Source organism: Protopterus annectens, chromosome 1.part0, assembly GCF_019279795.1.
Source record: "Protopterus annectens isolate FY-2018-M chromosome 1.part0, PAN1.0, whole genome shotgun sequence".
NCBI lineage: Eukaryota > Metazoa > Chordata > Ceratodontiformes > Protopteridae > Protopterus > Protopterus annectens.
The window spans coordinates 357,723,556-357,750,468 of record NC_056725.1 but is presented as its reverse complement, the minus strand read 5'-3'; the positions used below and the strand labels follow the sequence as shown (position 1 = coordinate 357,750,468).

Genomic DNA, 26,913 nt, shown 5'->3' with positions numbered 1-26,913 from the left:
AGAAGCAATCAGCATTACATCTGTAATCCCTCAAGCCCATCATTACACAGAAGAATAGATTTAGGGATAAGTTACAATTACAGAAATTGAAACGCTACCAGTTGGTCCTGGAGGGGTCTGACAATATCGTCCATCCTTATACAGCAATTCTGTTATCTGGAAAGACAGAATAATGACATGGTATAGCAAAGAGAAGTACACAAGGACAAACAATACGTGAAATTGAAGTCTACAAATGTAGCAAATCCTATCTAGTACATTAATCAACAAGATATTACAGCATTTCAGATTTATACCCATGTATATTATAAACATACATAAGGATAAGTTTTACACCGCAGTCATGTCTAATAACAGGTTTTTATTTAAGAAATAAATGGAAAACAGGTATGCTCTTTGATTTCAGTTTAGAGTGCAGTGGAAACAGCAAAGCCATAATATTCTCCAGTTAATGATCAAAAACAAGAAATTCTTTACTACAGCCACTAGACCATGCCTCTTCCACAGCTGCAAAATTCTCTACAATGCCGATCTAGGATAAACTGGCACACAGAGTTTCACATTTCCCACTGCCAGAAATAGCCAAGTCTGGGCAGAACTGTCCTGAGATGCTTCAAACAGTGTTAATTTGAAAATAATAGTTGGAATTTGCATTATATCCAGTGAGCTGTAAAGCTGGGCTGAGGAATAAGTGCTGTTATTTAATAAAGTTCAGTGAAAACACAGCACAATATACTTAAAAGAAAACAAAAAAAAAGATGTTTTATACATTTTCAGTATTAATTTTACACTTGGCTAGACAAAAATCACAACGTTTGTGGCACACAACTGTTACACGAGAAAGGACCAAAAACTAAAAATAACACACTATTCTTGGTTGGTTATTGATGCCTGAAGGGATCCATGAGAAATCCAGTCAGATTATTTTATTACATATACACACACCCACCAAGTGATAGCTTCATTGTTGGAAATATAGGCCCTGCCACACAAAAAACATTTATTCCATCCAGTGTGCCATGGTCCTTCTCCTCCACACCATTACAAGATTCATATTACACCTGCACTATGCACTCCTGATGTCCACTACGTTTTTTGCCATGCCTCTCCAGGAAGGCTGTATGTATCATTTACCACCTGTTCTGTAAAATAATACCTTATGTGTCTTCCCTGAGCCATCTTTGCATCTTCAAACTACACCCTCATGCTACTGTACCACTTTTTTTAAGGTAGTGCCCAAGTTATATATGGATTTTCATGTATAAAGTATTACAAATCCAGCAACAATTACTCTGTGTAGCTTTGAAATAGAGATAACTTAACAGCCTCTTCTTTACAGCACTCTGATATCATACTTTTCTACTTTAGAGTATGTAGCATTGCTGGGATTAAGAAAAAAACGCATTAATGGAAGATGGATGCACAAAACAACGAGAAGAAAAATGTACAGGTCTTAAAAACTCTTACTGTAATTAATTTCATTTTCCCAGTATCTTTTGGATTATGCTGCTATTCATGTGTGCGCGTTATGTCAGTCATGAAAGTTGAGCATATCCAGTTACAACTATCTTGTCATGCTACACATGATTTTAGCATGTATTTCATACTTAATACAGGCTGCAAACCAAGCTGATGTTTTAGAGCTTCAAGAAGACAGTTTTAGTTAACTGTGCAGCACAATGAATACAGCAACTTGTGAACTTTTAAAGAATTTTAACACCAGAAATCCAAACAATATATCTGAATACATGCCATATGCAGCAATGTTAATAACATATGTACTTCCCCCATCACTTACTCAGCTAAAAGGATTTCTGTAGTGGATAGCCAATTACAATTTCTTCTTCTGATAAACTTATCTTGGCATAATTCAAAGTTGTCTTCTAACTCCCGCACAAAGCATGCACTTCTGGCTGTAGCACTTTGTGACTTCACATGCCAGACCAAGAGGGTGTGTATGACCCCTGCGACACCACTGTACTGGCCCACTAATCAAGGAGCCTCAATTCTCACCATTGGCAACAGTGAGGGACGTACGCAGTGGGAGGATGACATGTATACACACACACACACACACACACACACACACACACACACACACACACACACACACACACACACACAGTAAAGTACATTTTCTCTTAAGAGCACACAGAGATCGCAGTCAGTCTGGGGCTGGTTTCTCCCTATTTCTCCCAATAAGACTTCCCACTGGCACACATATAGGGTTGAGATCTCCACTGAGTGGCCATGCTAAGACTTCCAGCACCCTCTTTGCCCAACCAGTTTTTCGTGTCCCTGCCCAAGTAGCTGACACACACACACACACACACACACACTTTGAGAGATTTGACTGATATACAAACAGATGCTCACCTGGGAAAGACTGGCACAGGTTTACTAGCTATACCCCCTTCTGCTCAGACTATAAGGTAGTACCAGCTGCCACCAGCCACCCTTACTTATCAGCTACTATAAGGCCCTTACAAAAGGTGTCCAATCCTACTGTGTAACGTTACAATTAATCCAAATGGTAGCCTCACCAAGACCTGCATGGCTATTTAGGAATGGCCTGCACAGTGTCACCAAATACATGTGCAAGAACTCTTAAGAGCTCAAAAATATCTCACAAATATTAGCCACAAAGATAAGTTTACATATATTTAATAAAAATAATAAAAGAACAAGACAATACTCAGAAAACAAACACAGTTACTTCAGAGTTCAAAATCACAGGAAATATTTTAAAACACTGCAGGACAGTTTCACATATACAAAAAAAATCTAATCTTTACTATATTCCTATCTACCTCCAAAAGAGAAATCAAGATCTAAATCTTACTTACAGCCAGGCAAGTGCAGATGTTGATGAGGAGTGGATGTTTACAGGTCAAAGACAAAATACACAGTCTCTCTCTGACAGAGAGCTCTTAAATCAATATCAAACATTACTGCTGGGTTAGCTTGGATGACATCACTTTTTGTCACCTGGCCTTTAATTCCCAGGCTAAACAGAAACTTAACAGAATTTACATCTCTATGTGAGAAATACATATCTCTCAGAATTGTGGAGCTACTAGGAAGTCATAAAGCAACAAAACACTTTCACATTTTAAATCTAGTAACTACTACTCTCCAAGACAATACAAACAACTTACAGCTCTAGACATCCTGTCTCATTGCTGCATTGAAACTAACTTTTATAGCACATTGTAAAGCACTTAATTTCAACTTATTTTCTTGAAGTTTTTAAGTTAATCTTCTATGTTCCAGCAGGGTATACTGTGGTTACATTCTTCAAGCTCAGTACATAACATACAGTTCTGTATAAATCATATCAATATTCACAAATACATGATTATTTACAAAATTCCAGATAGCTGGGCTGGGAGTGTCACAACCCCAACCAGATTCCAAGGTACTGACTCAGTGCAATCTAACAGACTAAGAAACAAAACACAAAAAAACAAAAATTACAAAACTGCAGCCAACTTCCTGGCACAGAGAAATAATGACCTGACTGTGTCTAACATAGCCTAATATCAGTTAGCAGTTAGGATGCTGGTAGGGTTTGACAGAATGGCCAATAGCAAGTGACCTGCTGCATACACCCCAGAAAAGTTAGGTGCTGCACCAGGCAATAGTATGGGCTGAGACTTGGACACCTACTAAGCTCTGCATTCAACTCATGCGCAGAAGCAAGCATAAGTCACACCTGTACATCAGGCTCCAACAAATACTTCTGGGGCAGAGACAGAAAAACAATCATCCACTCTCTATAGTTACCTGTACGATGGCTCTCCAACAGTTCTATTGCCCCAGCACAAGTTATCAGAGTACAGACACCACCTGCAGTCACCCCATGAAGTTATGTGAGGTACAGCAACCACTGTAAAAGGAAATGACTGAACAATAGACTAGAAAGAGGGTGGTAATAGTATCAAAAGGGGGGACCAGCACCTAAAGAAAAAAAAATGTACGACTGCTCATTTTGAAGGAAAGGCCATCTGAAGAAACCAGATTGTGAATACACAAATACACAGGTAAAGAGGAGTACTCATAAGCAGCAGGATAAATCAATACAATAAGAAGAAAACAGGAGGGACATGTATAAATCAAAATGAAGTAAGAAGGGATGCACAATGAGATAAATGTAGGAGATATAGCATTGGAGAGCAAAGGGTTAGAACAGGACAGTCAACATAAGCAAAATACAGTGCTGATCTTACATCAGCAAGGTGATCAGAAACTTTAGGTTGAGAACAGGGTAAGGATGACCACAATGAAGTACCAAGACAGACCCTGGGACAGGACAGTAGAGGTGGTAAGAAAACAAATAGACCCATGGCCCACATTGTCATCTATATATGAACCACTGACATGATGGAATGCACAGTGTTGGAAGTAACCATAAACGATAACCAGCAACCCAAAGACAGCAGGAGTCTGGGTGGTCAGTGGTTTTCTCAGATTTATGAATAAAGTAGACAGTCTATTGTCCAAAATGTCAATTATCTGAATGCAGCCTTCCAAGGTTTTGGGGTAGGAAAAATCATAAAGTCTAAATATGCAAACGTTACATTTATTCACTTGTGCGTATTTTTTGAGCTTGTACTACAATAATATACTGTACCATTTTGTACTTACAGTAAATTTGTTTTATTTTTCTTGTTTAATGTTCATCAAAAACATTTTTAGAAGTTTTTAATCCAGTTCAATTATATGTTTGATTATCCAAACTACCCTAGGTGCCAATTAGCTTGGATAATTGACTCTCTACTGCACCTGGTATAAACAAATCAAGTTACAATTCAAGGATTATAATACATGGAGTGAGCATAGGTGAACTACTGGCAAGGATGAGGTAGGAGCTTTAAGCTGAAGATACACTCCACCTCAATAACAGACTGGGAAGCTTCACTGAAAAAGTGGCTCGGGTTATGTGGACATCTATGAAGCTACTAAAGGAGAGTACAGAAGGCAAGGCACAAACTGGGGAGCAATGAAAAAGTGGGTAACCATGAGGGGTACTTAAGAAAGCTAAAAAGGAAGGAGGACTAAAAAAGGAATTGGAAACTGATGCTCTGCAACGCCAGCCTAGACAAAAGAGAAAAAATGCAGGATTTTTAAGGATTTAACGAGCTGAACTCTAGCTCAGAAACATGGACAACAGAAAACAAAACAAAAAAAAAGGATTGGGATACGATAATCTCAGGTTATCACAAGTTCAAGAGTAACAGGAAAGAAGGAAGGAGATAACTGACATTTTATGTTGAAGACATTGAGGAAGATGAAGGCACATGATAGCAAGCAGAATGGGGAGTGGTGGAGAAAGTATTTTATTTATTTACATTTGATTTCTGGGTAGTGTCCGACTGAGCTAGTTGCCCGTTTTCAGCAGAGACCCGGGGAGAAAAGCTCCCAAGCAAAAGTTACAAAAAAGTTATGATAAAAATACACACACTGAAAAATTAAGTAAAAGTTGCAAATGTTGATAAAATAAACATGGTAACAGATATTAAAAGATACAATTCAAAAGTAGGATTGACATAAAGATGTCATTCATTAGGATAGTCAGTCCTAGTATAAGAATAAAGAAAAATAACAGAAATAACAAAAAGACAGACCAGCAGGGTGGAGATAAGTGCATGAACATAACCAATGCTTTGAGTAATATTCTAGTAGGTGCTGTTTGAAGTTCTGAGCATCAGGACAGGATAGAATATGCTGTGGAAGTGAACGTCAAGCTTTGGATACAGAGTGGTTACATAGTGAATCACCATGAAAGTTATGAGATTTGCTTACTTTGAGCAGTAATTTATCAGCTGACTAAGTGAGGTCAGATTAGTATAGGGTTGAACAAGGTCAGATAGGACAGGACAGTGGTCTGGTTTATGGATAACAGAGTGAGCAACTATTAACTGATTAAGAGTGAGTAAGTGAGGGAGTTAAACCCAGCCAAGATGTTGTAGAGCAGTACAATGATGTGATCTATGTGAGAGGTTTGCTGCAAATTTAGCAATTTTATTACAGCAAGATTCAAGGTTAAGTCAGATTTACGAATGTTGTGAATATTTGTGAACAGTAAAGTAGTGCAGACAGAAGAGGAGTCCTGGCTGTATTGTCTGGTATGGTTGGTCAAATATAGTTTAGCCCTATAATGAGGACCGAGCTTTATATGGACGTTTTTGATTGTTAATGCTGTGTGTCTATCAAACTTTAGGCCACTGTCTATAGTAACAGAGAAGTTTTGCTTGTTCTACAGGTTCAATAATTGTGCATTTGGCGCAACAGATAGAAAGAGGAGCTTGATATTTTTTATGGAGGAGTTGGAAAAGGCCATAAGCTTGGTTTTGTTAGAATTTAAAATGAGTTGATGGTCTGACAAATATTTCTCAATACTATGCAGGGCGTTCTGAGTTTTTTCTTGGAGTTCATTCAAGGTGGGGGAGGATCAGATAAGGGAAGAATCATCTGCATATTGAATGAGTAAGGCGGGATTAGCTGAAGAACAAAGATCATTAGTAAAAATAATAAAGAAAAGTGGGCCAAGAATAGAACCTTGTGGGGACACCAACAGAAATGGGGAGTAGGGGAGAGAGTTTATTATCCCAAAAGGTGGCTTATATACGCTTCGAGAGATAGCTATGAAACCAGCCTAAGGTTTCAGTGCTAAAACTGAATGTGGCAAGTTTAAGAAGTAATTGATGAGATACAGTGTCAAAAGCTTTTGACATATCTAGGAAGGTGGCAGAGACAATTTTTTTTTTGAGGAGATTTATGGCATTGGTAAAGCTTATTAGAGCAGTATTAGTACTACGTTTGGGGCGAAAGCCATGCTGAGCATCACATAAAAGGCTGCTCTGAAGGAGGTGGTCTAATGTTTGTTTATGTAAACATTTTTCTAAGATTTTGGCAAGTGGGGAAAGGATGGCTATGGATCAATAGTTGTAAAGATCAGTAGATGACCCTCCTTTGTGAAGTGGTATGACATGGGATATTTTCCAGAGTAAGGGAACATACTGTTCAGAGATAGACGGTTAATTAGTATAGATATAGGATAAGAGATGGATGAAGCAGCAAGTTTTAGAATTTCACCTGGTAACTGATGTACACAGTGCAGGGTTTTATTTTACTAAATAGATTTTGTATACAAGTGGTTCAGATTGGTTTAATAGCGAAAGGAGGAGTGTTGAGACAGGAAGGGGGAGGTATGGACAGTGGTGAATTTCTGGTAAGTATACTGTTATTCAAACCGTACAGAGTTGTGGGAGAAAACTCAAGGCTGGGCATAATCCAACACACACACACACACACACACACACACACACACACACACAAACGCAACATGTTGCATGACAGGTTCAACAACTGGGGGCAGAAAAAATAGGTATTGGCAATGGGAGATCTCAATCTTTTTAGCTGCATGCTTTCATACTGCAGGCATCAAAACTGACATCAAAGGACCTTGACAGAAACATTGGATGATAATGTATTTGTTCAGCTGGTTTAAGGCAGCAGGCAAAACATTGTAGAGCAAATCTGCACTAGGCTGCTGACAATGACAATGTGGAAATGAGATCTCCATTAGCCAAGGATAACTAAACTACAGTATGATGGAAAAAGCCAGCTGAGTGTGAAGGTGCAGAAGGAGCATGAGCAATGGAAGAAAGTGGGTAGAGACAGCAAATGAGAAGATTTAAAGACAGCATTCTGAAATGAATGCCCGACCTCATGCCCAAAAGAAAGAAAGTAAAGTTCAGGAGACTAAAGGGGCTAACTAAGGAAGTCAGCATGAAATTTGGGAATAAAGAGAAAGCATTCAAACTCAATTCAAAAGAAACAACTAAACAAGAAAGGGAAACCAAGTCTGAACTGGGGTGAAAACTAGTCCAGCAGGTAAAGTATGGAGAGAAATAGTTTCTCAGGTACTTTCACAGAGGAGTAAGGGGAACTCCAATATAAACAAGTTGATAAAGACAGGACAGAGGTTAGAGGAGGACAATTCTGAACTACTGAAAGAGCTCTTTATCATATTATTTACAGAAGAAAAAGAGACAATGACACCACAGAGAAGGAAGGAAGGAAGGAAGGAAGGCAGGAGGTGGTGAAAGATGGACAGAAGAACCTGTGGGAGGGAAGCTAGAAAGAAACAGGACATTGTACACAAGGATACAGCAAACAGACTACGTGAGATAATGGGGGTATCTGATCACAGTATGCAAACCTGGAAGTATCACTCACAAAATGCTTCATCAGATCTCTGTTTTTTTTTTTAATTTCTCCAAATCTTTTGGGTTTCTAATACCATGACGGGAATCATCCCTATTCCTAAGTCAAAGTATGAATAAAGTTGATGAAATTAGCAGTGTTTCAATCTTTGATGTTAGCCAGAAGTGCTCTTTCCAGAACTCGCAAACTGCTCAGTAATGACTCCATCTGCAATTCGAATAGAGTTACATGTATCACTAACATATTTAAGTACGATTGTAAATTCTTTGTTCCTACTACTACTAGAACTGTCTGGGTATCCTTTATCCACATTGCCCTCATTTCTGCCTGCAAAGCCTGGTATTTTATGACTCTCTCTCTGTACGTAAACCACTGCAGTCACTGGGTGTAGCAATTTCAATGATCAATGCTACTTTTATCTTTTCCTGGACTACTACATCTGCTTTTCTTGGATCTATTTTTGAACTGTCGTTAACGGGTGATCACATCTGTTGTAAACTTCATCATTTTCTATAATGCTGTGTGGCTCATGTTTCCAGTATTTTTCAGCCACTTCAATACCATGTTTACACAACCCCCATTCCAACAGTCTTGCTACATTACTATGTCTTTCAGTTTACAGTCCTTCTGCCATTAGTATATCTCAACCAGCAAAAAGATGTGCAACTGTTTCCAATTCTCTTTTACAAAACCTACATGTGTCCGTTTCTCCCATATGTTCAATGGACTTTGCAAACCAACGTGTATGTAGTTCACTGTCTTGGGCCACCAATATTAACCTTTTGTCTTTTGGTTTAAATTCACCTCTCCTTAACCATTCCTGCATTCGATCCTGATCGACATGAGGTTGTTTCAAGAGTTTTCTATACTTGTAGCTGTATTAATGCATTTTCCACATTTCTTGCCTTCTCATCTGATCCTTCACCTTATATTCTTTTTTTTTTGGCACATTCAGGTGCTGCCTGATTTTTATCTACTTCTGGTTTGATTTCTATTCCTGCTTGACACCAATATTCTTCTGTTAAACTAAGCAGGGAAGTTATCTTAGACTTATTCTCATGTTTCAAAACCTTCACTGTATTTGGGCCTTGTGAGGTCAGCAGATATACACGCATTCCCACGACTGCAGATCTATACATGTAATCAATTTTGAGGAGGTCCATACCTCCTTTAGAATGGGGAATATATAACCTTTGTATGCGCTGATTTTTATAAATCATTTGGATGAGCATGAAGCATCCTTGTTTTCCTGTCTAACCTAGCCAATACCTTTTGGGGCCAGTCAATCACTCCAAAATTGTACATTAGGACAGGAAAGCAAATTGCTTTATAGCTTGGACTTTGTTGCTAGATGTCAACCTATTTTCAGTATTAATTTAATTCTTAAGTTTTAATTGCATTTGTTCATGTTTTATTGTTGATCCTTCAATTTCCAAATATTTATACAATCCCTCTTGCTCAAATTCTTTTATATCACATTTTTGTCCCAAACTGATGTTTTCTTGGTGCTACAGTTTTCCTGCTTTAAAAAGTTGCTTTTGCACATTTATCAAGAGCAAATGACATTCTTATATCATCTGAAAAAGTTTTGACAAGTTGCATTTGTCTTTTTAGATTCTCGCCTGATGAACTATAGTTTTAAATCATCTACAAAAAGAAGATGAGGAGACTTTACACTTGTTATTTTCTGGGAGCCAAATTGTATCCATGACCTAATCTGTTAAGCAGGCAACTTACAGGTTAAGGGCAAGACAAAAGAGAGGCAGTGACAGAATTACCATGGAATATCCCCCTTGGAATTTTCATCCCTTGAATAACAATTTGTCCTTTATCGTGCCTTAACTGCAAAGTGGTTTGCCACGGTTTCATGGTCATTGTAATGTAATTCATCATTCTTATACATTTTTAAGCACTTTTATCCATGAATTTGGGATACTGTCAAATGTTTTTTTTTTTGTAGTCTATCCATGCCCTGTTTAGATTCTTCCCCTTTTTACAATTTTCTATTATGACCATTTAACAACGAAAGACCCTGTATTCTATATGACTTTTTTATTACCCTTTTGTTCTAGTGCCGTGATTGAGTTTTCTTTTAAATTACTATAAACTCTGTTAGCTACAATTCCAGTGTATAGTTTATTGGTCTATAGTTTTTAGGATAGTTTGCAGGTTCGCTCTTAAGTAGGAACATTGTTTTTTCCTGTTATTAACCAGGCTGGTGTCTGCTCGGGGTGCACATATAAATAGTTCTTACTCAAGGCTAAATCTTCATGCAAATATGTTAATACTTTCAGCCAGAAATTAAGTACTGCATCTGAGCCTGGGGTTTTCCAATTAGGAGCTTTTCTTAACGTTTCAATCTCTCTGGCCATTACGTCATCCCATTTCGTATCCTGTACATTTTGTTTTACATCTTCTATCCACTTCGCATTTTTACGATGTTCCACAGAATCTTCATAGATATTTCTCCAAAATGTATCTATTTCTTTTTTTTTTTTTTTGTGGCGTTTTATTTCCTTTTGCCTTGTTTCCCAATTCTCTACAAAACATTTTGGGTCATCAATAAAATGCTTATTTTGTACTTTTCCTTTAAAGTTTTTCTGCCTGTTCTGACATTTTTTAGTTTACTATTTGCGATAGTGCACGATAGATTCTGATCTGTTATAACAATGCATGTTGCTTTTATCACATCTACCTTTCTGAGTATTTTTGTTGATCTGTTCCCTCTTCTATACTCTAACAGCGACTGTTCAGTGTGGAAGCACAGGATGACTGGAAAATAGCTTTGGTTGTCCCCTTGCCTAAAGAAGGCAAGTAGAATTCCTCCAGGTTACTACAGTTCAGTTGAGAATAGTGGCCAGAAAGGTTATGCAGAAGATCCTGAAAGGAAAGTTTAAGACCTTCCTACGGAAAACTGGCTGCAGGACCCAAACCAATAAGACTTTACTGTCAACAGCAGCTGCAATGCAAACTTCCAGCAGTTCTGTAACTAGTTAACAGCAACAGTGAAGTGCCAAAAGATATGATGCATCTTGAGTACACAGTATGGCAGAAAAGATGTTTGGTGCTGAAATATTGGACTCTCAAAAATCACAGTCCAGGGTTCAGTCCTGACATTGTCATTGTCTGTGTGGAGTTTTGGTTATTATTCTAGAGTCAAAATGGGTTTTCTTCAGATGGCCCAGTCTCCTCCTACCTCTTGAAGGCATGTTGGTAGACTGCCTACACAAAACTGACCATATAAAAGTACTTATCCTTGCCCTTGGGGCATGGGCCATGGCTGAAAAGGATCCAAATTAATAAGCAAAAAAATAACAGTAGTAGTAGTATTAATAAGGCTACAACAAGGCCTACACACCCCTGCATCATCTAGGACAAGACTGTTGATGATCAAAGAGACTGTGGCCTGTTCTCATCTTGGGAGTGGTGCTAATGTTTTGCTTCTGGTGACAGAAGAAGCAAAGGGGCGTTGTATCCCAGCAGGGTGAAGCTACGGTGAGACCAGCACAAGTAGCAGCCAGATAGTAGCAAATTAGGTGAATCCCTACTATTCATCATTCTTGACAAAGCTAGTTCTTTTTTCTTTTCAGTAAGTACTGCTTGATTAACTACTGTCTAACCTAACTTCATAATATTAACCTAGACACTTCAGCCATAAATCATCAAGGTCTACTTCAGCAGTTTCCCCCTCAAATGTTTGGCATGCCCTGTATAGCTGCAGGCACCTTGAGTTGACAGTTTTCCTGCAAAAGCACCCTTGAAATTTCACCAATACCTAGTTGCACACAAGGTATCTAGTATTCAGCGACAAGCACTGCTCTCAGAGTTGCAAACCAGATGCCCTTAACTTTACTTTATATTCTCGCCACAGTCATCTCATCAATAAAAAAGGGCCTGCTGCCATGGATATGAACTTTCCCACCATCTCCGTTACAAACTTGGTGGATATGGGCATCTTGAGGCAATGCAGAAATTGCCACATGTTTACTGACAACTAGTCAATTCTCAAAAACGTATAAGGTATATGAGAGATAGTTACACTATCTCACTGGAAGCAAAGCTCTCACATAAAATCATTCCGAATATCAATCAGGCCATCATTAGTACACATGCTGCACTCATCATACACTGTACAAAGCAAACACACAAACCCACATATGCTGAGGCACTTAAATGAAACCTTCCTAAACTCCAAAGACCTCCTAAACAAAGTACACAACAAATGCCTTCAGCAGCCCCAAATGCTGTCTTTCAAAGAACACCCACATACAGCCACATATCAAGCAGCTTCTACTTCTAAGCTAATAAGGCAAGGCACCAGACAATCCAACATTCTGCTCATTGGCGACTCCATTGTGAGAGACACTGATGTCGCTCTCACCAGGCTGAGTAAGGAGAAAATCACAGTCAGCTGCTTATTGACGGCCAGGATTGGTCACATTATGAATGCACTCAGGTCACTGAACTACAAGTACCAGTATAATTCAGTCACGGTCCATGCAGGAGTAAATTACCTGAGATGTACCTTCCTAAACTATATGAAGGGAGACAACATGGAGTTCTCTGAATACATGTCCCAGGTAAGTATGAGCCTAGCACTTGGCAGCATTCTACCTTCTCCAAGGATAATGCCACAATACAACCAGAAAATGACAGCCTTTAATAATTTGCTAAGTTTCTGGTGACATTCTAAGGAGGTGCAAAATTTGTCAGCTTGGAAGGAGAATGTCAACAAACTAAGCTGCTTGGCTAGGGATGGTCTGCACTTCTCCCCTCCAGGCTTTCAAATATTAGCTAAAATGTTGTCCTCTTCCACAGTGCCCTTTTTACACAATGCCAAAATGAAAACACTTATAACACAGCAAATCAAAACCAAGAAAATTTAAAGGTGTTACTGCTCAATGCTAGGAGTCTAAACAAGAAACTCCACTCCCTACAAGCTCACCTCACCCTACAAAATGCTGACATCTGTGCAGTCACTGAGAAATGAAGTAAGCATTGGACAGCACACTGGCAGTCCAAGGACAAAAAGCCTTCTATACATTTATACCAGCTGCTACACACAGACAGGGAGGAAAGGTGAAGGTGTCTATTTACATAAACAAATATACCTCAAGGCTAGTCAAACAGGAGAATACACTTGAGCTTTTCCATGTTCAAAATCACAACAAGCAAAATCTCATACCACTGTCTTGCAAACTATAGGTCCACCACTATGACCCAGGAAGCCCATAACATGTATTTATGCTTACTGGAAACACCATCCAAAACAATACCATATTCACTGGGGACTTTACCCCTCTATTAACTGAAAATCATATGACACACCAAATGTGCAGGAACAGAGATTCCTGGACTTTGTAAACAGAAACTCCCAGGATCAGAGTATCAGTACACCAATCAGGGGAACAAACTGGATCTGGTCCTCACTAATATGGGAGAGAGCTGCATCCCCTCTAGTCTAATGTCCTCTCTTGTAAGGTCAGACCACAAAACGGTCTCCTCTGAAGTAAAAATAAAACCTGGAACCCCAGCTAACCCTGGATTGTTCAGGAACTACTCTAAGGCTTATTTACTACCATTAAGCAATAAACCAGCAAAATCAGAACCCACATCTAAACCTTGAGAAAACTGCTGCCTATGCTGAACTGTTCAGAGAAACCCTATACAAGCATGTTAATAGCTGAGGTAATAAAAACAAGCCACCCTGGTGGAATCACGACATCAATAGGATGTATAACAGGAGGAGGAAAATTATAGCAAAACTTAGGACATGCAGCATCCAGCAGGGTAAAAGCACTCTCAAACTAAACAAACAACTCAGAGGACAAATAAAGTCTACCAAAGCCAAAGATTAGGTAAATTTGGACTCCCAGGCCAACAAGGACAACTGCAAAGTATTCTTTAGTTAAGTCCGCAACCTCAAAGGTGATGCACAGTAGTGTGCAGAGCTCATTGGTAATGCAGTCAGCTATACTGATTCACAAAATAGAGCAAACCTATTGGCAGCAAGACTACTGGCAGACAAATTCAGCTGTAACTTTGCCCCTCTTTCCCCTCTACCCTCCTCTCTAGAAATACCATCAAATGTGATGACTAGGGAACAGTTCTTCAATGCCTTATCTCTAAAGCCAAGAACACTGCATCACAGGGCCCAGACAATATCCCAGGATCCCTTCTACATAGCATGAAACAGTATCTATCAGGCCCTTTGGAAGGTACAGCTAAATACTTCAAAAAGGTTTTGTGCCTTACAAATGAAGAACAGCAACCATCATCCCTCTGCATAAAGGCGGGCCATCTACAGACCCGTAAGTCACTAGATTCATATGCAAAGCCATGGAAACAATTATCATGGAAATGATAAATAATGACATAGGAAACCTCAAGACACTGGCCCAAACTCAGTTTGGTTTCGTCAAGAGCAAGTCATGCCTACTCAACCTGGTGGACTTTTGAGAAAGTTATCAAAGTAATGGATGAGGGCAAAACAGTTCACACTGTCTACCTTGATCTGGCCAAGGCATTTAATATAATACCCCACTTGGGTATTGTTGATAAACTCAAGAGGTTAGGTATAAACCCTTATGTCACCCCAGTGGAGAGGCAGCTGGCTCACAGACAGGACGCAGGAAGCTAGAACTGGGAAGTCCATTTCTACAGAGAAGCCTTCACAAGTACAGTACCTCACAGATCCGTCTTGGGACCACTCCTTTTTTGGCATCTACTTCTCTGAAGTCAAGGCCAAAATCAAGGGCCTGTGACTAACCAAATTTGCAATGAACTGCAAATTAGGAGCAGTCACAGAATCCCTACCAAAACTAATGTTTTCCAGGAAAGACTGACGCACAAAACTTGTGTCAAAGCCATGGACTAAAACTAAATGCCAGGAAATATAATATCCTTCAGGAAGTCATTGGCCACTGGTGATTATCATACTGATAATACACCCAGAGGGTCAGCCCAGTAGTCAGGGACTTGGAGACACAAGTAGAGAGCACTCTATCATCACATGTCTACAGTAGTGAGGAAATCATTCTATAATGTGTAACTTACAAACAAAGGTATGGCAACGAAGACCAAGGAGGTCATTGTTCCTCTGTATTCAGCTTTCATCAGATATATCACAGAATACAATGCCCCCCTTTGGTATGTACCCAACCAGGCATATCTAACAACTGGAATGTTCACACAGAGGTTCCTCACTAAAAGAATCCAGGGTGCAAGTAATATGTCCTGTGCATACCACCTCAAAGCCCTATCCCTATATTCCATCCCCTACAGGTTTTTGAAGGGAGATCTATGCCTGGCATACAAGGCATTGTCAGACCTCCAACCCAATGGATTTCCAGCATACCAGCAAAACAAACTGAGCCAGAATTACCCGTTAAAAAAAACTTTTTTTTTTCAAATATGCTTTTTATTGTTTTCAATGCTTTATAACAAGCCAGGTCTTAGGAATGCATTCAACATTTTTAACAACTGACCAAAATTTTAGTTAACATTGATTTCTATTATATTATCTAGAAAGGATATAACAAATTGGAAATGCATTACTACTTCATCATCATCTTTCTGCTTTTCCCGTTAGGGGTCGCCACAGTGGATCATCTCTCTCCATTTCTTCCTATCCTCTGCATCTTGCTCTGTCACACCAACCGCCTGCATGTCCTCTCTCACCACGTCCATAAACCTTACCTTAGGCCTTCCTCTTTTCCTCTTACCTGGCAGCTCCATCCTTAGCTTCTTTTTCCCAATATACCCATCATCCCTCCTCAGCACATGTTCAAACCAACGTAATCTCATCTCTCTTGCTTTGTCTCCAAACTGTCCAACGTGAGCTGATCCTCTAATATACTGATTCCTGATCTTATCCATCCTAGTCGCACCGAGTGCAAATCTTAACATCTTTAATTCTGCCACGTCCAGCTCTGACTCATGCCTTTTTGTCAGTGCCACTGTCTCCAACCCATATAACATAGCTGGTCTCACTACCCTCTTGTAGACCTTACCTTTCACTCTTACTGGTACCCGTCTGTCACAAATCACTCCTGACGCTCTTCTCCACCCATTCCACCCTGCCTGTACTCTCTTCTTCCCCTCTCTTCCACATTCACCATTACACTGAACTGTTGATCCCAAGTACTTAAACTTGTCCACCTTTACCAACTCTACTCCCTGCATCCTCACCATTCCTCTACCCTGCCTCTCATTTACACACATATATTCTGTCTTAGCCCTCCTGACCTTCATTCCTCTGCTCTCTAGAGCATATATCCACCTCTCCAGAGTCTCCTCAACCTGATTCCTACTCTCACTACAGATCACAATGTCATCTGCAAACATCATAGTCCACGGGGCCTCCTGTCTGATCTCATCTGTCAACCTGTCCATCACCACTGCAAATAAGAAAAGAGTCAGAGCTGATCCTTGATGTAATCCCACCTCCACCTTAAACGGATCTGTCACTCCCACTGCAGTCCTCACCACTGTCACACTACCCTCGTAAATATCCTGTACCACTCTTACATACTTCTCTGCCACTCCCGACTTACTCATACAATACCACAACACTTCTCTAGGCACCCTGTCATATGCTTTCTCCAAGTCTACAAAGACACAATGCAACTCCTTCTGACCTTCTCTGTATTTCTCCAATAACACTCTCAGAGCAAACATTGCATCTGTAGTGCTCTTTCCTGGCATGAAACCATAATGCTGAACACTAATCATCACCTCCCTTCTTAACCTAGCTTCTACTACTCTTTCCCATAACTTCAAGCTGTGACTGATCAATTTTATCCCTCTGTAGTTACTGCAGCTCTGCACATCACCCTTCTTCTTAAAGATACATACCAAAACACTTATTACTACTACTTCTTAATATATCCTGACTTGCTATCCTTAAAGCATTACACCCTATTGATTGTGTACCCTAACCTGAGCTGACCAACTACTACTACATTAACACATTTACACTAACGCTACCCAACTAAATACACTATTTACATTGAGATGTCACCCTACATTAAAATTGCTCCATTGTAACATTTTGCCAGAAGAAGTTTGTACATCTTTTAAAAATTGTGTGGGGGGGTATTTTTCGTTCAGTCCCTGTGTATTATTCTGAGGACTGCTACCTTCATTGTTTCTAAATTACTATTATGTTAACATATCCATTAGTGTTTTCCCAGTATTCCTGATAGTATAAGAGTTTCTTTTCACTCCTTGTAATTAATTTTACCAGCTAATATGCATTTCTTGGCTAACTTCCTAAAGTCCTCCCATGACGTTTTTGACCTGTCCAGACAATGTTTGCTACGTAAAACTTCAGTAAGGCACATAGTGTTATTATGATGTGTTTTTCCATAAACGTTAAGTTTCTCAGGTATTAGGTGGAGAACAGCTGTTTCCCAAGCCTGGGTCATCTTTGTGTAGCCTTTTTTTTCCAGTCCAGATCTTAAGCACAACTTGTAGACATTTTTGCAGCTCCTAAAAACATGTAGTGTGTCTGCTACTATTGTGGGGCTGTACAGACAGTACGTTCAGTGAGCAGGACTGACTTTGTTTAGGAGGACAGGAGTATAACAGGTGTTATTATTTATCATGATTTGGGTGTAAATTAAATTTTTAAAGGGGGTCAGTTTCAAGGTGTGATCTATAGCTGATATTTTTTGTTCTGTTGTAATGTTGTTAATCTTTTCTTCCCAGTATTTTGGAGTACAGAAAGGTATTCTGATGATTCATTTTTAGGGTCTATGTTATATATTTGAATGTTCAAAACGTCGAATACGATATGTTCGAGACCATATGGTCGATATTTGAAAGTATGAATATATAATAAAATAAAAAAAAAAAGATAAACATACCTTAACGGTGCAAGCAGGGGGGGGGCAAGCCCCCCTGCGTCCCCCACACCCCCACTACTTAAATATACCAACTCCAAGACCACACTTCAGTGCAGAAAAGGGAAATTCTCCCATTCTGCACCGTACGGTGCCATTAAAGTCAACCTTCAAAACTTGAAATGTCGATCACATGTTCTCGACCATATGATGTTCAACATTTTAAGCATTAGTTTATTTGACATAGACCCGATTTTTATTATAGGTTTGTAACTACTGGATAACATTTTAGACTTGCTTATTAGTATTTTTAGGATCTGTTGTGCCAAGGAAATGTCTTGATCACTTATTTTACTGTTGGTTATAGAGTATGCTATAATTAGGGTTTTCCCTAATTCTCTGGGTGTCCCCATTTCCTTTGTTATTATGCTGAAGGTTTGTGGATCTAGTTTCCACGCGTGAGGATCCATGAGGTTTCTGCTTAGTTCGTCTGCCACAGTATTTGTGTTTCCTGGCAGGAATTGAGCTTGCAGGTGTGCTTGATAAGTCAGTGCTGTGTTCCACAAAATCATGGCTTGTCTGCAAAGGGGGTAGGAATGCGTGCCTCGCTGCTTGTTTATGTACCACATGACTGTAGTATTGTCCATCTTTATCAGTAGTTGTCCTGGATGAAGGAGATCCTTGAAGGCCGTCAGTGCATTTTGTACAGCCAGCATTTCTTTCAGATTGATATGAAGATGCATTTGGCGTGTGGGTCATGTGCCCTGAATACATTTTCCTGCCATGTGCCCCCCCTCCCCAGGCATAATCTGACGCATCTGTTGTTATTGTCTGCCTGGCAGTGGGTAAAGTGAAAGGCTGTCCCTTGTTATGGCGACAGGCCTGAGCCCACCATCGAAACTCCTGTTGCAGGCAGGGAATGAGTGCAACTGACTTTGCCAGGCTGTGGCAATGTTGAGTCCAAACACTTTTTAGATACCATTGTAGTTTCCTCATATGCAGCCTGGAAATATGGAATTAACAGAATGCAGGATGCCATGAAGCCCAGGGCCTGCAAATTTTTTCTTGCAGATAACTGGGTTTTTGTTACCAACATTTCGAAGTAACAAGTCAGTTGCTTTTGTTTGTCTGGCGTGAGATAAGCCATCTGGGCAGTTGTATTTAAGCTTGCACCAAGGAATATTATCTCTTGAGATGGTACTAGTTTTGATTTCTTTTCGTTTACTGTATACCCTAGGCAAATTAGTAATCTTTTTACAAACGCCAGATGTCTTAGTAAAATGTCCTTGTTCTCTGCTTGAATGAGGCAGTCATCCAAGTAGGGATATATTTGAATTCCTCTTTGTCTGCAAAAAACAATTACTGGTGCCAGGCATTTTGTGAAGACCCTGGGCGCAGTAGATAAGCCAAAGGGCAGTGCAAAGAATTGGTAGTGCACTGATCCAGCTATGAATCTGGGGTATCTTCTGCAAGATTGTCTGAATGGGACATGCAGGTATGCCTCTTTTAGGTCCAAAGTTACTAGCCAAGCCTTCTTGCCCAACATGGGCAGAAGCTGCTGCAGTCTCAACATTCTGAATTTTGGAACGTCCAGAAAAGTGTTTAGAATAGACAGGTCCAGTATTGGTCTCCAGGCTTTGTCCTTTCTGGATACCAAGAAAAGTCATGAGCAAAATCCTTGTCCCTGTTTCTGTTGTGGTACTCGCTGAATGGCCCCCATGTCCATGAGGGATGAAACTTGCTTTTGTGCCTTTGCCCATTGATTGTGTGGCAGGTCTGGCATGCCTCTTGCCTTTGGCAGGGTGTGAAAGTGGAACCTGTAGCCCTGAGACACTACATTCAAGACCCATTTGTCCTGGGTGATCATGTGCCAGTTTTGTGAAAAAAGTGCCAGTTTTCCCCCTAAGGGAGCTTGTAAAAGGTAAGTGCTTGGTACTGATAGAGGAAAGTCATTGGAACGGTTTCCTATAAGGTTGAGATTTGTCTTCTCCGCTTTTGGAGGTAGAAGCACCCCATTGCTTAGGCCTGTATGAGCCTTGGGGCTGGGATCTGCCTCTAGGGCGTCTACCTGCCTCTTTGTGGCCTGTCTGACACTGGAAAGGACCAATTGTTTGAAGGCCAGTTCCTGCTAAATCTAGGTGGCTGTACCTGTAAGAAATCCTTAACTGTTTGCATAGATTTTGCTTTATCCTCCATTTTCTTCAACACCTCTTCTGGCTTAACACCAAACAAAGTATCATGCTGTAATGGAGCATCTAATAATTTTGCTTTAACATGATCACGCAGATTCTGTTCCTTTAACCAAGCATGTCTCCTAATCACAGAACCCATTACAGCGGCCCTACAAGAGGCCTCCAAAGACTCAAAATCACATTGCAAAGTATGTTTTCCCACTTGTTCAGCTGCATAAAATAAATCCTGCATTTCCTTGTTTTCAGGACATTCAGAGTTGGTCAACATTTTCTGTTTTAATAGTGACATTAGGTATTGCTGGTATTTAAGCATATGAACTTGACAATTTAAAGCCCTTACAGCCAAAGTAGCAGAAGTGTAAACTTTTTCCCCCCATCTGTCCAGTGCCCTTGAATCCCTATCAGAGGGAACAGGGTTTTTAGCAGTGGAAGCTTTGACTCCCTTAGGATCCTGAGATATGGTTTCTGGGTTAGCAACCGGGTTTTTATAAAGAAATTTATGGGAATCTAGGACCCTGTAGTATCTGTCTGGCTTAACTAGTGCAGGGGGTATAGAGTCTGGAGACAGGCCGGACTCTAAAAAAAAACATCTACAATGTCCAGAACAGGGGGAATAGCAAGGGGCCTGTGCTGAGGAAGTAAAAGAAAATCTCCGAGCCTTTTCTTAGATTCTGAGTAATCCTGGCTCTCCCAATGAAAGTGCTCCCTCATGGTATGCAGGGTTTCCCCAAAAGAGAAATCTTCTGGAGGAGAAGCTGAAGGAATAGATTCTTCAGCACTGGAATCCTCATAGGGAGGAAAAAAGTATTCCTGATCAGAGGAGGAATCAGAGGAAATGGAAACCTGATGTGAAGATTCATATTCTGTCTCTTGCCTAGGCCTCTTGTGAGGAGGGGGATGGGAACCCCTGATCAAAGTAATAAGGTCTTTGGCCATTTTTAGCATTTGTTTTTTAGGCATGGAAGCCTGTCCTGTAGAATGCTGTACTTGTTTCGTCTTTAGAGCTGCTTTAGACTTTGGCTTGGAAGGTGTAGATGGCTTTACATATAACTGAGTTGGTCTGAAAACACCCTCAGAAGCCGATGCCTGCACAGCGGCTCCAGACCCATCTGAGGGAATAGTTTCCGAGGATCTAATACCTTGTGTTTCCAGAGGCCCAGTCGGCTCCACGTGGGAGTCGGAAGCGGCCTGCGGCTCTGAGGTAGCAGGTGTCAGGGGCTGCAAAATCGCCTCACTGAGAACCGGTGAACCGATGACTAGCTTAGCAGAAGCCTCATAGTCAGTTTTGGACCTCGGATGCCTGTCCTTGTCTTTACCCTTGCGTTTTTTAGAAATTCTGGTCGTCGGTTGCTCCGACAGCATAGTATAATTGAATCTTCGGCCGAAGTAATGAAAGGCAAAATTGTACCGACGCTTTATAGTGCGTTGGTTAAATCTAGCACAAAACCGACAACAAGCAACGTCGTGGTCAGGGCCTAGGCAAGGAATACAGTAAGAGTGAAAATCCTTATGAGATATTTGCTTCCCACTTCTTCTGACATCGGTCTGGAGCAAGAAAAAAGTTTCCCCAAGGAGGTACATAGCTTTAATGAAGACTTCGGATCTGAAATTCAATTTCGAAAATCTCAGGAGTCGGCTGAATGGCACTTGCGAACTGCTTTTGCTTCGGGCACCATGCGGTAAGAAAGACTGAAGAAAATGGTGTCAGCTGCATCTTTTATACCCCTGGTTCACTGACGTAAGGGAGGAGGCGACAGCAACCAACGCCGGACCAGGACTTTGGAATTCAGGCCAACTGCGGGTAGCCTGCCAGCAGGATAACCCAAGAGTAATGACTGCAACAGTGAAACATGATGAACATTTGGTTAGCTAGAATTTAAAAGGTGTCACTGTTGCTTCTCCTGGAATGGTTCAGGATACTGTTAGAAATACATGTAGAGAAGTTATTGGAAGTGGCAATTGTCTGTAAATATAAGCTGCAACTAGTAGTAGAGGGGGAGTTAAGTATGTGTGTAAGACGGAGAGGACTGTGTACGGGGTTAGGAGAATACAAGTCTGGTGCATCATGAGATATTGGAGGACTGGCAATGGGAGGATGGGAAATTCTTGCTGACACAAAGTTTTTAACAAGCTCAGAAAAAAAATGAAGCAAGCAGTATGGGGAAGAAGGAAAGTACACTGTGTGTATAAAACAATCCAGAGCAAACTGCACATGTGTATAGTAACAAATTTACAGTTTTGGAATGCAACTTTCTCCAAAAATACTACTACAAATTTGAAGGGTGCAGCTGGAAGGGAATACTGTGACTCTGAAACCAGACAAACATAGGGAACAGGTGTGCACTAAAAGGCAGTAAAAGCCATGGATCTCTCAGAGGTACACAGTCAATAAAGATACATAAAATTAAAAAAGTATTCTCAGAAAACTTTAAGCTGAAGTATGTTACTAGGGAAGATTACTGTACCATACACTGCAGCAATATCTGCCTTCAAGAGATAAAAATCAAGAAATGCCCACTTTTAATAAATTTGATTTTCCTTAATAAATCCAAAGGTCCAAGAAGGCCCAAACCCTTTATGACAAAAGAAAAGGCCAAGTTAAAATGCAGTACATTAATCATATCCTTAGAAACTTGGGTGCTGAAACATGATTACCAGGAACAAATGTATCCCCTTTGTGAATTCACTGCCTCTGAATTAAGCAGCAACAGTTTCACTTAACATTAAGTGCAACCAACACACCTCACTACTCAGCAAGGTATACCACTACCACAGTATTGGAATTCACCAGAAAGCAAGCCACATCCTTATCACATAACTTTAGTTCCTCCTTAAACTGTATGCAAGCAATTACACTTGCAAAAGACAACAACCACTCATACAAAACACCTTCTTCTTCTGGCTTTTCCCGGTTAGGGGTCGCCACAGCGGATCACCTGTTTCCATTTCTTCCTATCCTCTGCATCTTGCTCTGTCACACCAACCATCTGCATGTCCTCTCTAACCACATCCATAAACCTTATCTTAGGCCTTCCTCTTTTCCTCTTACCTGGCAGCTTCATCCTTAGCATCCTTTTCCCAAGATACCCAGCATCCCTCCTCAGCACATGTCCAAACCAACACAATCTCTCCTCTCTGGCTTTGTCTCCAAACTGTCCAACCTGGGATGACCCTCTAATATACTTATTCCTAATCATGTCTACCCTCGTCACACCCAGTGCAAATCTTAACATCTTTAACTCTGCCACATCCAGCTCTGACTCCTGCCTTTTTGTCAATGCCAATGTCTCCAACCCATACAACAAAGCTGGTCTCACTACCCATTTGTAGAACTTCCCTTTCACTTTTACTGCTACTCGTCTGTCACAAATCACTCCTGACATTCTTCTCCACCCACTCCACCCTGCCTGTACTCTCTTCTTCACCTCTCTTCCACACTCGCCATTACTCTGAAATGTTGATCCCAAGTTTTTAAACTCATCCACCTTCACCAACTCTACTCCCTGCATCCTCACCATTCCTCAATCCTCCCTTTCATTCACACACATATATTCCATTTTAGTCCGGCTGACCTTCATTCCCCTCCTCTCTAGAGCATATCTCCACCTCTCCAGGGTCTCCTCAACCAGTTCCCTACACTCACTACATATCACAATGTCATCTGCAAACATCATAGCCCACGGGGACTCCTGTCTGATCTCGTCTGTCAACCTGTCCATCACCACTGCAAAAAAGAAAGGGTTCAGAACTGAGATCCTTGATGTAATCCCACCTCCACCTTAAACGCATCTGTCACTCCCACTGCAGATCTCACCGCTGTCACACTACGCTTGTACATATCATGACCACTCTTACATACTTCTCTGCCACTCCCAACTTCCTCATACAATACCACATCTCATCTCTAGGCACCCTGTCATATGCTTTCTCTAAATCCACAAAGACACAATGCAACTCCTTCTAACCTTCTCTGTACTGCTCCATCAACATTCTCAGAGCAAACATCGCATCTGTACTGCTCTTTCCTGGCATGAAACCATATTGCTGATCACTAATCATCACCTCCCTTCTTAACCTAGCTTTCACTACTCTTTCCCATAATTGCATGCTGTGACTGATCAGTTTTATCCCTCTGTAGTTACTACAGCTCTGCACATCACCCTTATTCTTAAAAATCTGTACCAAAACACTTTCTCCACTCCTCAGGCATCCTCTCCCTTTCCAAGATTTCATTAAACAATCTGGTTAAAAATTCCACTGCCATTTCTCCTAAACACCTCCAAGCTTCCACAGGTATGTCATCTGGACCAACAGCCTTTCCATTCTTCGTCCTCTTCATAGCTATCCTTACTTCTGCCTTGCTAATCCATTGCACTACACCTACATTATACAAATATTACACATGTGTATATTAGATAATCACAATAAACTGATGGCTTGACCATGCTTTCTTCTGGGCGTTACACTATAGAAGTCACTTCCACAAAGTAGGATTTTATCTGCAAATTTGTTTAAAAAAGTCTGGCTTTATAATGAATATTTCCACCAAAGCAATGCTTATTCATGCCCCCAAAAAGACAGTAAATACAACTCTCTCTAAAAATAAAATCATGTGACAATACTCCAAATTAAGCTGTCAAGCCTGTAATGCAATAAATAAAGAACAAACAGCAACAAACTGACAAAGAAAAAAGAAATGAGAAAAAAACACTTGAAAATTAAGGAAAAACAAACAACCACTGTAGAATGCAATGCAATACAGATGTAAGGTAAAACATGGCAAAGAAACACAGCACCGATTTGTAGAGCTAAGTGCTTTTGTTCTTTGATGCGAACTTCTGCACAGCTAGAATGCAAAGTATCACACCCCTTAAATACTAAAAAAAGATCACCTGACACAACTGAGTTAATTAAAAATTAAACTTTACACAGTTAAAAAAAATAAATGTATATATATATATATATATATATATATATATATATATATATATATATATAGACATATATATATATATATATATACACATATAATGAAACATAAAAAGTATATACTATCAATTTATAAATGTTGTTGCATATATGATTAGTATATAATTGAAACAAAATACACTGCTACTTTAAAAGACATTTAATATTAACGGTTTCATTAAGACCCGTTACCTTATCAGCCTGCAGATAAATCTGACAGTTAAGTTTCTTGACTTCCAATTGATTTTTAATATCCCTATAATACGGACTAGGTGTTAAAAAATATATATAAAGTTCTTAAAATTACCACAAATCAATGCATGCTTTGCTAAAGCATTTGCAACATCTTTTTTCTTAATGGCTAACAAGTTTTCAGTGATTCTTTTGTACTTCTTAATTGAAGTCCCTACATAAAAAACATTGACATGTTTCACAGGTAGCCAATTAAACCACAAACTGAGTTACAAGTGAACCTACTCTTCACCCATGTGGTTGCAGTCCACTATGTCTCAAAACTGCATTTGATTCCTCATTAATATATCTACACAATTTGCAGCCATTACAACAAAGCTTACCACACCTACTAGTAATCTCATTGTTTGAAATATGCTCAAGTAACTTCTTAAGATCGTAATTCTTTTTATAACAATCTAGGTTCAGAGCCCAGAACTTCACCAAGACCTCTGCTCCCAGAAATATTCCAATTTCTGGTTAAAATACTGTGGGTGTCTAACGAAATGGGTAAAGGAAGCCCCCTCATCAAACACGCTTCTACATCATTCCCACAATCATGGTTATTGTTGTTGTTACTACCAAAATTATTTAATCCATTTAACAAAATGGGAGAAAATCTTGTTTTCCTTAAATTCCTTACCTCATCTATGTTGTTGTCAAGTAAAGGGTCTGTATAGCCTCTTTCAATAAACAATTGTTTAAAATAAACTTTATCATCAAATCTAGTGTCAATACTTATCAGATGACCGAATCTAATAAACTGACCCCTTATGACCATTCTTTTCATGAATTCTGGATGCTAAATATTTGAATAAGGTAACTGTTAACAAAGGTGGCCATTCCATAAATATTACTTTGAAAGGAATCCACCACAGAATCCAATACAATTTCAAAGATCAAGAAGTTAACCACAATACTGGTACATCCCTTAGTAAAAGTCAAAACAAAATCTGTACCTGCATTCAGATCACAAATAAAATTGCCAAGTTCTTCTAGGTCACCTTCCCAAACAAAAAACAAATTAATGTACTTACTATAAAACCCTACCTTGTGAAACAAAGCGTGTGCATCAAGAACCTCATTCTCCCACCAGCTCACCACAAGGTTAGCAAAACAGGGTGCCATCCTAGCACCCATAACTACTCCTTTTTTTCTGTTTAAAGTAACTCTCATCAAACAAAAACATTTTTATCCAAAACAAGCTCAGTAAGAGTGCAAACAGTGTTCATAAAATGAACATAATATTTTATAAACTTAAGATAAATAATTTTTAAGAAAATCAATGTGGTATGCAGGTGTAAAGCAACACAACATCTAAAGTTGAAAATCAAATTTTCATGACCTGTAAAGACATGCTGCCATAATAAATCCACCAAAGTTCAAGAGTCCTTTAACTAAAACATAGAATTCTGGATTAAAGAATTCATTATAGAATTCAAAAC

At 39.7% G+C, this 26,913-nt stretch overlaps 1 protein-coding gene across 1 annotated transcript in view; it reads right to left on the bottom strand.

The window, feature by feature from the left end:
• LRPPRC (leucine rich pentatricopeptide repeat containing) overlaps positions 1-26,913 on the bottom strand; it is a 1,486,422-nt gene that overhangs the window by 877,336 nt on the left and 582,173 nt on the right. The window contains exon 16 of the mRNA XM_044079460.1: positions 99-156. Within this exon, the coding sequence (XP_043935395.1) occupies positions 99-156 (58 nt within the window). The remainder of the gene's footprint in view (positions 1-98; positions 157-26,913) is intronic.